This window comes from Ixodes scapularis, unplaced genomic scaffold (assembly GCF_016920785.2).
Source record: "Ixodes scapularis isolate PalLabHiFi unplaced genomic scaffold, ASM1692078v2 PGA_scaffold2__306_contigs__length_199485367, whole genome shotgun sequence".
NCBI classification, from domain to species: Eukaryota; Metazoa; Arthropoda; class Arachnida; order Ixodida; family Ixodidae; genus Ixodes; species Ixodes scapularis.
In genome coordinates this window covers 190112465-190124796 of record NW_024609857.1, presented here as the reverse complement: position 1 = coordinate 190124796, position 12332 = coordinate 190112465, and the positions used below count along the sequence as shown (strand labels likewise).

General features: G+C 46.1%; 1 protein-coding gene across 5 annotated transcripts in view; it reads right to left on the bottom strand.

Annotated features, from left to right (window-relative positions):
• LOC8036083 (acylamino-acid-releasing enzyme) overlaps positions 1-12332 on the bottom strand; it is a 78696-nt gene that overhangs the window by 19510 nt on the left and 46854 nt on the right. For all 5 annotated transcript variants that reach the window (XM_029986042.4, XM_040500264.2, XM_029986045.4 and 2 more), the window contains 3 exons: positions 7485-7525; positions 6009-6130; positions 2553-2610 (listed from right to left, as the gene is read on the bottom strand). In XM_029986042.4, the coding sequence (XP_029841902.2) occupies positions 2553-2610; positions 6009-6130; positions 7485-7525 (221 nt within the window). The remainder of the gene's footprint in view (positions 1-2552; positions 2611-6008; positions 6131-7484; positions 7526-12332) is intronic.

The following is a 12332-nucleotide window of genomic DNA, read 5'->3' as shown; positions in this document are numbered from 1 at the left end:
ACATTTTAACTGGCACTCAATGCAGCGGCCACCGTAGAAACTCCAACAAAAATAACTGTGCTTTTAGACAACTGAATGAGCAATAATGCTGGAAAGAGTAGAAGTTCATAAGAAAAAAAAGCCAGACTGGGCTTCAATGTCGTTCCTCCAATTTGGACAGAGTAGCCAGAGCACGAGTTTTGAAAACAAAACTGAAATTAGAAGGTCATATTAATGATAATAATAATCGCTTCTCTCCTAACAGCAACAAAAAATGCAGTGTTGGAGGGAGACTTGGAAAGAGAAAAGCTGTTTAAACAGCTTGGCTGCTCCCAAGCCCCTACAACGATAGCAGTTGCGACACATGCGCAAGGAAAAAAACGAAGATTTTGCAAAGCCCCATCATAGTGTTTCTGAACGAAAACACGGAACGAATATAAAACTCGAATAAGCACTTGGTGCCACTGAACAGAGCAGCGACTACGCACCTCAAGCGTCGCTTCGACTGAACATACATTGTTCAGTCGTGGCCAATCTGGTCAGAGAGTATCATCTCCCGTAAACTGCCCACCGATAGACCATTAAGTTTGGTTTTGTGCACCGAGCTGGTCAAGAATGGTCGGAAATGCGTATTGATGGCTGTAATCTGTTTAAAAAAAGGCACTTGCCAGGGTAACATAATACGTGTTTGATACAAGCGTTTTTACATCGTCCGATTCACTAAATCTTCAAGATAACTTACCAGTTCCCCCTTACTTATTTTTCCACAGCAAAATAACATTGCAAGATGCTAAGGTTTGAAGTACTTTTAATCTCTATTGTTTCGTAAAGACAGTACATTGGCTATATCTGCACGAACGGAGCTCACGCAAAGTCTGAAGTGCCCTGCCCGATGCTGATAATGTGACATTGGCGTTATTTTGCGTATTAATTCAAATTAGTATTGACTGGTGGGCACCAAAACTTAGTGCATAAATTAGTGCCTCAAATGAACATTTTTCACCACCCTACACACTGTTTTGCCATACAATGGGACGCTGGGAATGCTACGAGTCATCTCAACCAATCCAGTGCTGTGAAAACGCATCACTCGACTACGCACCTCAAGTGACACTTCACCCTTGCCAAAGGTCACACGACACTTGCAGGGCACTGAATTGGCTTCGATGGCTCCTAGCGTACTCTGTACTCCATCGTAAAGTAGAACAAAGTTTAGTATAGTTTTGATAAGAGCCTTTTGGTTCTAAAAACATATTAAAAAAGAGAAACAGCAATTTCTTGTTTCTGCTAACAATGCGCTGCTATATACTACCGTGTTTATTTGAATACAAGTCAACCTCTTTTTTCCAGAAATGTTTTCAAAAGTCAAGGGTCGACCTACAATCGTGACCAAAGAAGTTTAACCTCAATTCGTGACCCTAACGAGGGCACCAAGCTAGAGAGTCACCAAGCCGGTGTCGCCGTAATGCCACGCCGCTTTCTATTACAGAAAGCTTTTGGTGCACAAAAACAATCGAAACAGCAGCACCTGAAGAGCCGCCACTCTTCAAATTCCTCGGGCGTCGGATATCGCGGCTGCAGTGGCCGGCGCCGCTCACGCGTGCCCCTCGCGACGCAAGGGGTCGAAGGGGTATGCAACGCGCCACACACCTTGACCCATCCCCTTCCCTCCATCCCTCTCCTCCTCGCGGACGCGCAGCAAAATAAAGTAGAGGTACCGCTTCTTACTGCTCACAGAGGCTCGCAGCGGCTAGCAGTGGATCGCAGCGGTGCTCGCGTCTTTATGTTTAATCTTCCGTCGCTTCGCCCGTCTCCACCTTCTTTTCTTTCTTGTTGTCGCCATTTTGCAACGGTGTTGGTGAGGTATTGTTGCGAATTTGTGTAGATGTCGACGAAGCTGACATGTCTGGAAGTTCTGACGATAATTAAGTTTTTGGCGTAGCGCTGCGATTTAGCCAAGAACGCTGTAAATAAAGGTTTGTTTCACTCTTTTGCCCAAACTTTCCTCTGTTCTTTGAGAAAAAAAAGGTTGACCTATAGTATTCAAATTATTGTTTTTTTATTCTCTGCGAGTTTAATATAAAGGCTTCGACCTATATCAGTGGTCGACTTATATTCGAGTAGATACAATACTCATCATCAAAGAGTGCGACTAGACACGGACGAAGCGAGAGACTGAACGACACGAACGCCGACTAACTGGCTGGTTTTATTTTTCAAGAACCAAGATAGAACATACATACACGCACAACCCTCTACTCAGAGTGGAATTGCGCCTGCGCAACAAATGATTCGGCATCATCGGTTCAACAGTGTCAATGCGTCGTCCCCCCGATCTAAAAATTCCACGTCGCTATCTAATGATGTAGAAGCAGCCTTTGTCCACGTCTTGTCGCGCTGTTTCAAGACAAGTACGTACCAACTCGCGCAGTTATTCATTCCATTACGCTACATACTACTGAAGACAGTGAGCCAGTAGTCCAGAAAGAACAAAGGATAACAAAGTGTGTCCAACGAGCTTTTCCGATAATCAGCAGCCTGCAAGCCCACCGGCAAAGGCAGTTTGCACCCACCGACTGGAGAGTTGACCCTGTCAACCACGATGACTGTCTGTTTTGTTTCCCAGTTGCACTGCAAAGAGACGAGGGAGGGGGCAAAGGTTACTAGCGAGAAACAGTCCTTATGAGCCTATTACTTGTTAGCTGCCCACTCCTTTCTTGCCATCCAACCTGAGTGGAGTCTATAAATTTTCTGGTGCATAATTTTGCTCGATATACTGACATCCAACGTGCTTCAGCAAAAATCAAGCGACACCCGACTTCTCCCGCAAAACTGGAAAATGACGGTCTTCCGAAGTTGACAACTGCCGATGTGTCGGTCCAAACCAGGGTGTAAGATAGACAGGTGGGGAAACGAGAGCCAAATGAGTGACCAGATTGTGTCCCCCTCGGGTTTCTCTTTTTCTGTGGCGCCATCTATGTGAAGCACCGCAAACTCTCACACCGAGTGGGCGACCGGTGGCGACCGGCTAAACTGACGGAGATGATTTATCGTGGACTTTCAATGAAGAAATGTCGTGCTCTCGGTTTATTTTGCGCACTCTCCCATAAAGTTCCATCCAAATTCGATTCCAATTTTTTTCCTCTCGCCGCAGCGCCATCTGTCGCAAAACGGGGGTACCCGCAAGCAGACAAGTACACAATCCGGTCACAACGCTGCGGTAGGCTTCTATGGGCCGTTTCCCCACCTGTCTATCTTACATCCTGGTCCAAACTGACCTTGGCAGCGAAACAGGTGTTTAGGCACACTTCCCAGCCACATCCGCGGTGGCGCCGTGCTGGGCGGAAAACTTTGCGACGTCGTAGGGACCGACACACTTACAGATTTGTTGAGAGTATAAGAATTTTTGAGAGCCTAAAATAATTAAAAAAACAATTTTTTTTCTTTTTTTTTTTTTCACATTTTCTATTGTTACACCATCCTTCAAAAGTCATATTTCGGGGTGAAAAACACTTTTTCCGAAAGCAAGTAGCGGGTGCGACGCGCCCTTTCTGAGATACGAGAAGAAAATTCAATACCAGATTTAAAAGCATGTTCAGACTGAGCCACATCTTAAAAATTATCTGGCAACTATTGCTCAGCTTTTTCTTTAACCCGAACACTTTCGAGATGCTGTGCATGTTTTTTCCACGTGTGTACTTCCAAGCGCCTGTGTTTTTGAACAACAAAATGGCGACACTGAATGCTGTTCTTTCATTCAATGGTGGTGGCATTGTACGAGCCAATATTTTGAAGTCCTGTGGACTGAACCCTGGGTGGAACACCATCAAGTGGCCGAGGGAAGTTGACCGCACTCGAATATACTTTGCGGTCAAACGACACGGCAGGTCACGAAAGAGGCCCGGCAAGAGAGGCAATAAGCCGAAAAGCGAGAACATGACTCTAACAATGACTACCAAGCTAGTGGCTATTAAAGAAATGACTCTGAGGGTAGTGGTGCCAATAGCAATTTGTTATTCACCTGTTTTTTTACTTTAAACTCAATTATCTCAAAACAATGTTTTTCAGTACATAGATACCATTATTTCCTTAAAGGCCGATGACCAATTTGCGCTTTCCACTTTTCCCTCACTTCCTCCTCTCTCTTCTACCCTGTCCACCGCTGCCTGTTTTCTCCTCCCCCATGGTGAGCAGGATCTTCTGCCTTGCAGAATCTCGAGTATGGTTGTCGGCCTTTAACCTGCCATTATAGAGGGTTGATTTTTTTTATTCCTGCCACCTACATAGGTTTTCAAAAGTACCGAACTAGAATTAAAGATATGAACCTAACAGTTTTTGTGTTGCACATTTTTTATTACACTACGTATGGTAGCTGAAAGGGGAAGTGTGGCGGGCAGGAGCGGAGGGTTGCACAGAGTTGCAATGAAAGCGACTCGTCTGCAGACTGCAGCGCTCCTCGCGGTGGCAAAAAACATTTTCATTGCATCACATCTGCTGCCCGCAGCGCGTGTGTTGGCAGGTCACATGACTTCTCTATATTTTGATGCAGGTTTCTGTAACTTACACGAGTTGTGCACGTTTCAGCCGTTAAATGGGTCATGCACCTAAATTCCGCAAAGAAATATTTGGGGACCGCTAGGGCCGCTGCAGCCAGCAGACGAGTTAGGCGATGGCAAAAATTTTGAGAGAGCTTAGATTACAGAGAGTTCCCTACTGCTCGATTGGGGTCACGTGCTTTATTGGCTGCATTTGTAATTCGAGCTGCGAGGAGGTGACGAATACGCTGATCGTCTGCGAGCGCCTCGGCCTCTCCACCTGCTTTCCTCCTTTGCCGGTGGCGTCCGCCATTACATTGGAAACACTCCCACGGTTTCAGATGGAGTCTCTATACAATCCAGGCTCTCTCAAATCTTTCCTCGCTTATTGCACCCCTCCTTATCATTGCACGCATACGGTGCCTGGCACACTTCCCCTTCCAGCCACCATACACTAAGAGAACTAAAATTTCAATACTAAGAAGAAAAAAATTAATAAAAAATTAAATTTTCGATTGGATTAAATAATTCTAGTTCAGCAGAAAAAACAGAATTTGAAACAAAATAAAAAATTTTCGTCAACATAACCTAAAGTGCAAAATGCCCTAAAAAAAAATGCCCAAAATGCGAGGTGCGAGACTCGGAGAGCGCAGAAAAAGGCACTCTGGCTGTCGCACGGCCGCTAAAGTTTGTGGAGTTACATCTCGCTAAGTTTAGCAGGTCCCACTAATTCATTACCCCTAATTAACAATGATAATGAATTATAAAGACAGAAATGTACACGAATTTCCACCACACACTCCTCCTGTTCTGATGTGTGCGATCAAAAGCATTGCCGTGGTTGGCAAACCACGATTGGTCAAATGCTCACATGACATCTTTAGTCAAATTAATTTTGCTTACATAAGTGGAAATAAGGCCGGTGTCACAGTGTCAACTTGGACGATGCTGATTTAACGACGCGACGACTCTAAGCTTCCACCATGCTTTTTACGCACACCACTGAACACATTGTTTGCAGCCGATGATTAGTAGCAAGGATCACAATTCGCGACCTCGTGGCAAGGCGAACCCCAGTCGTGATGTCACAAAAAGAAACTGCCACCAAAACTTCTTGGCACTAATATCTGGGATATATTTAATTTGTCGCTTCCAGCATGTCATGTAGCCCAGCAGAAACGGGAAGCCAGTTGCAATTACGCAGCGGCCTACCGGGAGTTAAAGCACCAGTTCACGAAAAATCCGCTCGGGCATTCTAAATACGTAGCATTTAGAAAACACCCTTGGGAAACCCCAAGAAGACTGCCAATTTGTTTGTTTGAACTTTTGCACGTAAACCACCACCACGCTTCCCAAAGAGGATAGACTCTTCGGGTTCGTGCTTGAGCGATCGACTGGTTGGAGGCCGGGAATGGGCCCATGTCCCGACGAAGGTCGACCTTTTGGGTTTGTGCAGAAGCGATGGACAGATCGCGGGCTGAGGCGGGGACACACCTTGACGAGCTGGCAAGACTGGAAGTGCGGTCCCCCGACCTCGGCCTGCAGGTACACCAGGGTGGAGCCGTCAGGGCTGAACCGCGGCGAGTAGATGCTTTTGTTCGTGTCCCCGATGGCAACTGCGAGGGGGGGGGGGGGGTCTCGGAGTCACGCGGGGGAAAACCTGGCTGTGCGGCCGAGAAGCGAGCCGGCAAACTGGACGGCACTACGACGGTTTTCGCATTGTATGTGGCATACCTCTAAAAAAATGCCCGCTTTATGAAAGCACGAAAAGACTCGTATCATGTAGAAATCGTCGTTAACACAATCTATCATTCACAAAAGCCATGGCATCTCAACTTTTGCCGCTGATTCGGTGTTTTTTGGTATAATGTTTTGGTGTCAAACGAGGGTTTAATGGGGCTTATGTTTAGGAAAACAGGACATAGGCTTCGGGTTCCCAAAGCCTCGGGGAACATCCCCGTACTGATAAAAATAAAAGAGGAAACGAGATGAGGTGTGTGGTTCCGAAGCAAGGAGAAGCCTCGCAGACAGTTCATCAGGTGCGGTGTCTGGGGTCGACACGAGATAAAGCTCTAAACAAGATTTTCTTCCCGTAAAGCTCGAGTTCTTTCTGTTCAGGGAGAGCTCAAATTCGGGGTCCATGACGAAAATAATCCCTGGAGAAGGGGAACAAAAGGGACAAAGGACGAACAAAAAAAAATTGCAGTGGCTTAGCTCGGCTATGCAAGGATATACGTAGCGTGAGCTTATGCGCACAAAATGCAAGGCACTATTAAGCGGCTCCGGTGCAGCGTCAGACTTGGCTACTGCGCAACAGAGGCGCACAGCTGGGCACTAGGCGGCGCCAGTGCGTCTGCCGCGGCTATGACCTCACCCCTCTGGAATACGCAGACCGGCGAGGCAACACTGGCGCCGCCTAGTGCCCAGCTGTGCGCCTCCGTTGCGCAGTAGCCAAGTCTGACGCTGCACCGGAGCCGCTTGATAAGCACGGCGCACGGCGTCGTGCTTATTATGCGGAGCGTGCAGCGGCGGCGGCGTGCTCATTATGTGGAGCGTGCTCCGCATAATGAGCACGGCTCATTATGAGAGCCACGCGAAACTGCTCAACCTCGGCCAGTGTAGCTCACGCTACAAAAATCTCCAAACACAGCTAGGTGTCCCTTCTCCAGGGATTATTTTCGTCATTCTTGTCCAGCTTGCTTGGAACTTTGGATTAAAATGCATTATAATTGGGGTATTGGTTTTCCCCCATTTTGATCAAACTAGCTTGGCGGGGTTAATTTCTGGGATTTATCGGTGCTTACTGAGAATATAGGACCCTATTTGTAGACTACAAAGCTTAAAATAAGTAAGACCATTTAGTCTTTTGTTTTTGTTTTTAGGAACTCCAGTTAATATTGAAGGTAAGTGTCATCAACATATCAAATATAACACCCCTCTTTGATTGATCTTCCAAAGTATGATACTCACTGTAGCTGTCCAATTCAAACTCGTAGTAATAAAGCTGAGATCTGGAACAAACAAAGGCATGACATAAAATAAATTTATTACAGATCTACTGTAATATCTTCTGCAAACAGCGCCCTTAGGTCAACAATATGTAAAAATACATCCTTCGTGTATTTTCCGAACGTTACAAAATTTAGGCGTGGGCACTTACTACGGAATGGGTGGATGCTCAGTATTTTACGGTATTTATTGGCATTCCCTTACACTGCCCCTCCAAAACTACTAAAGTCGGTTACAGGTTAAGAAGGTAGCGGCAAATGCCCCTCAAAGGGAATCATATATCCCTCCGCCACCTCCGTATCCAATAGCGTCCCATCGTTTCGGTGACGTCGCGGCCAACGCGCGAGAAGAGTCTTGCCTTTTGTACATATTTGCTTTATCTTTCGACTTTGACCTAGCATTGTGGAAGCAACGAGAGGGAGATTAGAGTTCTCCCCCACCGACGGAAACAAATACGACTTTCGGGGATTAGCTTCCCCCTCCGATGGATACAAAGGCTGCTTTCAGGGGCTCGGTTCCCTCTCCGATGAATACAAAGGTCGCTTTCTTAAAAAGTGGGATCGGAGACAAGTTGGAATCCATTGAAGCGGAACAAGGAGCGTTTCCAGTGAACTCTTCTTTCGACTGCGGAGTGATTAGAAACGGGCGCATCACGCTTGTGGGAGGAGCTTCTCCTACCTTCTAGACTTGTAACCGACTATAGTTCATTGCATTTTCTTTGTTCACACAGCAAAAATCATAAACAAATCAGCACACACGCACTCACTCGCAAAAGCAAATCCTTGACCCTTTAGCTTCATTTGATGAAACATCATTCAGTGAAGCGAATGCTAATCAAATAAAGCATGCACAAGAAAAAAATCATGAGCCATTCCACTCTGACGGTGGATGACTAGCAAAGCTGTTTAGCACACTACACAAATGTGACGCAGAATTTTGAACAAAGGTACAAACACATTTATTGCCTTGAATGGCGGTCATCGTGACGAAAGGTACACACACACACATTTATTGTTGCCTTGATCGGTGGTCATTATTTCGCGTGGACGACTATCGCTGCCCTGAGGAACCCAAGGAAACTATAAGCATGCGACGGGACCGCCGCCCGGCGGGAAGTAGACACGCACGGCGGGACCACCCCTCGGGAGAGCGGAAGGAAAAGAAACTAGGCATGCAAGCGCCTGGAACGACGACAAAGAGAGGGCGGTGTGAGCGTAGACATGGCCGACGCGGGTCGCACAGAGGCAATGATAAACCTTTATTAACTACCCAAGAGTCCACTGATCTTGAAAATGGTGCCTAGTGATAACTGATCTAATTAATAGACCTATTACTAAATTACTCAAGCATCAAGGAGAATACAGGGAATGGTGTTCCACGCGCCACATGTGTAGGCGTCTGCAGCAGTAACTGTTCAAAAGCAAAAGCCTAAAACAAATGGCATCTTGCACGTGCTTTCATCAACGCCTTTTTCTGGTTATTTACTTCGAATCTTTTAAACGGGGAAGGCGTGCGCATGCGGCGCCGGCGTTTGCAGCAGTAACTGTTCTAAAGCAAAAGGCATGGCATCTTGCACAAATGGCATCTTGCACGCGTATTTGTCAACGCTCTATTTTGGTTATTTACTTTGAATCTTTTATATGAGAAAGCCGTGAGCATGTGGCGCGTGCGGCAGTGCGAGCGTAGAGGTTTTGTTGACGCACATGTAAAATCCATGGAACCCTAGCCATAAACAGCTTTGCTGTAAAAAAAGTCACAGAAGCCCGGTCTTTTGGCATGCATACAAAGGCGACAAAGCAGTGTTTGTAGTGTTGATACTGTTCCACAAATGGACGATGGCAGGCTATCAACAATGTGGTGGTGTCCCATCATCATACCTGCCAACCTGTGGAATCTCAAATTCGTAAAACTCACGCGGCCGTGGACGTGGTCTTTAGGCGAAGCAATATGCAGTCACCCTGCGAAACGCTTGCGTCACACGTGTACGTGCTAAAGAATGCAAACTTCTCTCCACTTTTGGTCGGCACGAAGCACGGGAATTCGTACGTGTAGGACGTGTAGAAGCCGCATTGCTCGCCTTGAAACTGGCCGAAACTGAGAGGCCCAAACACGTTTGAACATGCCGAACCAACGTGCGCCGCCGAACACACGAACAAAGGCTTTGGGTTTTGGATTGGTTTCGGATCCGTGACTACCGAATAGACGGGTAGTAAAAACCACGACGCTGCCATGGACGGTACCTATAGCCCTCTGTGGCGGTACAAAATACCGCCAGCAACAATTTTACAAAAAAATAAAAGTTAAAAAAAAAAAAAATTTTATATAATTTTTTTTTGTAAAATTTGAAGCAAGATTCGTAAAGTCGTAAAATTAGACCCAATTCGTACATTTTACGAAAAATTCGGAAGAGTTGGCAGGTATGCATCATATACCTAACACACGAGGAATTCCCTTCGTGGATTTGTAGCAGTTTTGGGGTGCTTTTTTGTTGTTATCTTCTTAACTGTGTAAGCATACGCCTGCATCTGCTGCACTAATGCTAATGCTGATTTTGAGTCTGCAATCTACTCTTAAACAAGTGATCCAACAATTTTAACTTCGAAAAAATTTGCAATTTTAAATTTTTACATTGTTTATCTTACCAAAAGAAAATGAAGAAATTGCTTCATTCGTTTGAAATACTATCGCAATTTTGTTGCATAACACCAAAGAAAAAGAACGGGAATATTTCGCGATTTACAGCAACGAGGTGGTGGCCATGGGAACCAAGGTGTGATGCGCAACAGGTGTAATGTAATAAGTTGGCAGGATGTGCCATCATGTGCCCAATGTAATGCTATAATTTATAAACATTGTCGTTCCAACACGAGTCAATGCATCAAAAATCTCATATCATTGGACAAGTTGTACTACATTAAAATCCCGAGAGATGCCCCACTCCCAAAAGATGGCCCACCCCTATGTTTTGCTTGATTTGCTATATTTTTTTAAACACCGAAAGATAGCCCACTTCTAGTAATAGTAGTGTTGGGATCAATGATGGCCTCGGCGTAAATGCGGCTAGTTAGCTATGGCGGGATATAACCAATCGGTGATGACTGGCAAGTGGTCATCTTTGCTTCGTTGCCCCTCGCCACGATAACAAGCTTGGAAGGCAAGCATGACCTAAAAATAGAATTGTTTCAAATTTTTCTGATTGTACGCGGAAAGTTAGCCCACTTGATATTTTCACCCAATTTGCTTTTGATTTTAGGTGGGCTATCTCTCGGGATTTTACGGTATATTCAGTTTTAGTGGCATTACTCGCTTGACGTGAAAAAAAGTATTCCTCCCTTGAGCCTCACCTTACTGTGCTACTACGCCAGTTGGACTTCCTTATGGAAAGGCAAGCTTTTTCCTCCCCCCTCACTCTCTCTCCCCTTTGCCACATTGCTCAAACTAACCTTCAAGCAAATACTTTACCAGGGGGAATACATTCAACCCCGCTCCTTTGCAATAGACAGAACGCCTACAGCGCCGAATCCAGCCCTGACGGAGGGGAGGTCCGCGTCAGTTGTCATGCATGCGCATCAGGATGTTCGCGGTGGCCACGGCAGTGACGTCTCCAGATTTCTCCGCGCCACGACATGTCGTTTTTTTTTTTAGAGCGCAGCTCTTAGGCGCTTGTTTCTGGCTTAAGCGGCGTCGGCGTCGCCGTCGGCGTAACCGCGAAGTCATGTGACCCCCCCAAGGTCACGTGACCCATCAAGGTCACCCCAAGGTCATGTGACCCCCAGAGGTCACGTGACCTCCCAAGGTCATGTGAAACCCAAGGTCATGTGACTCCCAAGTCACGTGACCCCCTCCCCAAGGTCATGTGACCCCCCCCCCCCCCCGAGGTCACGTGAACCCCTCCCCCCGAAGTCAGGTGATGCCCCGTAGCATATTCAAGAATGAAGGGAAGAGGATGAGGAGAAGGAGTCTGCCCCCCCTCAGTACCCTTCCCTCCTCCTCCTCAAGAGCTGCGCTCCAATTCGGCGTTACAGGGAGTTGTAAACGGCTTTCACTTTTTTTTTTGCAAGTAAGTTATTATTATTATCAGTCGCAGACATTACACAGCTACACGCTACGCTACGCCAGCAGTCAGTGCACCGGTTCAAGCCAGTGTCTCGAGGTGTCAAACAACGTCAAATGTGTTGCGTGGTGTTTTCGTCTGATACTTTTTTGAACGATGCACGCGATGTACCCCGAGTTTCAGCAAGTTTAGTTTAGTTTCAGTTTTTAATTTGGGCTTTTGGAAACAAAAAAACTCCCTTATGTGTATTTCGCCGATTCGTGTTCAAGATACAATCTATTATTTTATGTATTGCATATGTTATTTCAGTGATGTGTGCCACTAGCATGGAGTAGTTTTAGATATAATGAATCCTATGAACAAGAAAACACTATTGTTCTTTCTTTTAAGGCACTACCGGATGTTGGCCAGCAAACCATTTGTGTTTTTTATTTATACGCGTCTATATGTATAAATAAAATAAGATAGATTAAAAGACACACAATCAAATGACCAGCGGCGCGCCCACCGGCCACCGCATTCGAGGGAAAAGCCAGCCTCAAAATCAAGAATCACCATCATCATTTACCGCCCGATAGCTGAGATCTCCCCAACAATAGACGGCTCTCGCCAAGCCCCCCAATTCAAAGGGGGAAATGTCACGGCTGCGGGACGTCCAGCCATTCGACCCGGGGAAAACCCAAAAAACCTGTCCGCCCCAAGGCTATTGTATACTCGAGGAGTGGAATGTATTCCCCCTAGTAAAGTATTTGCTT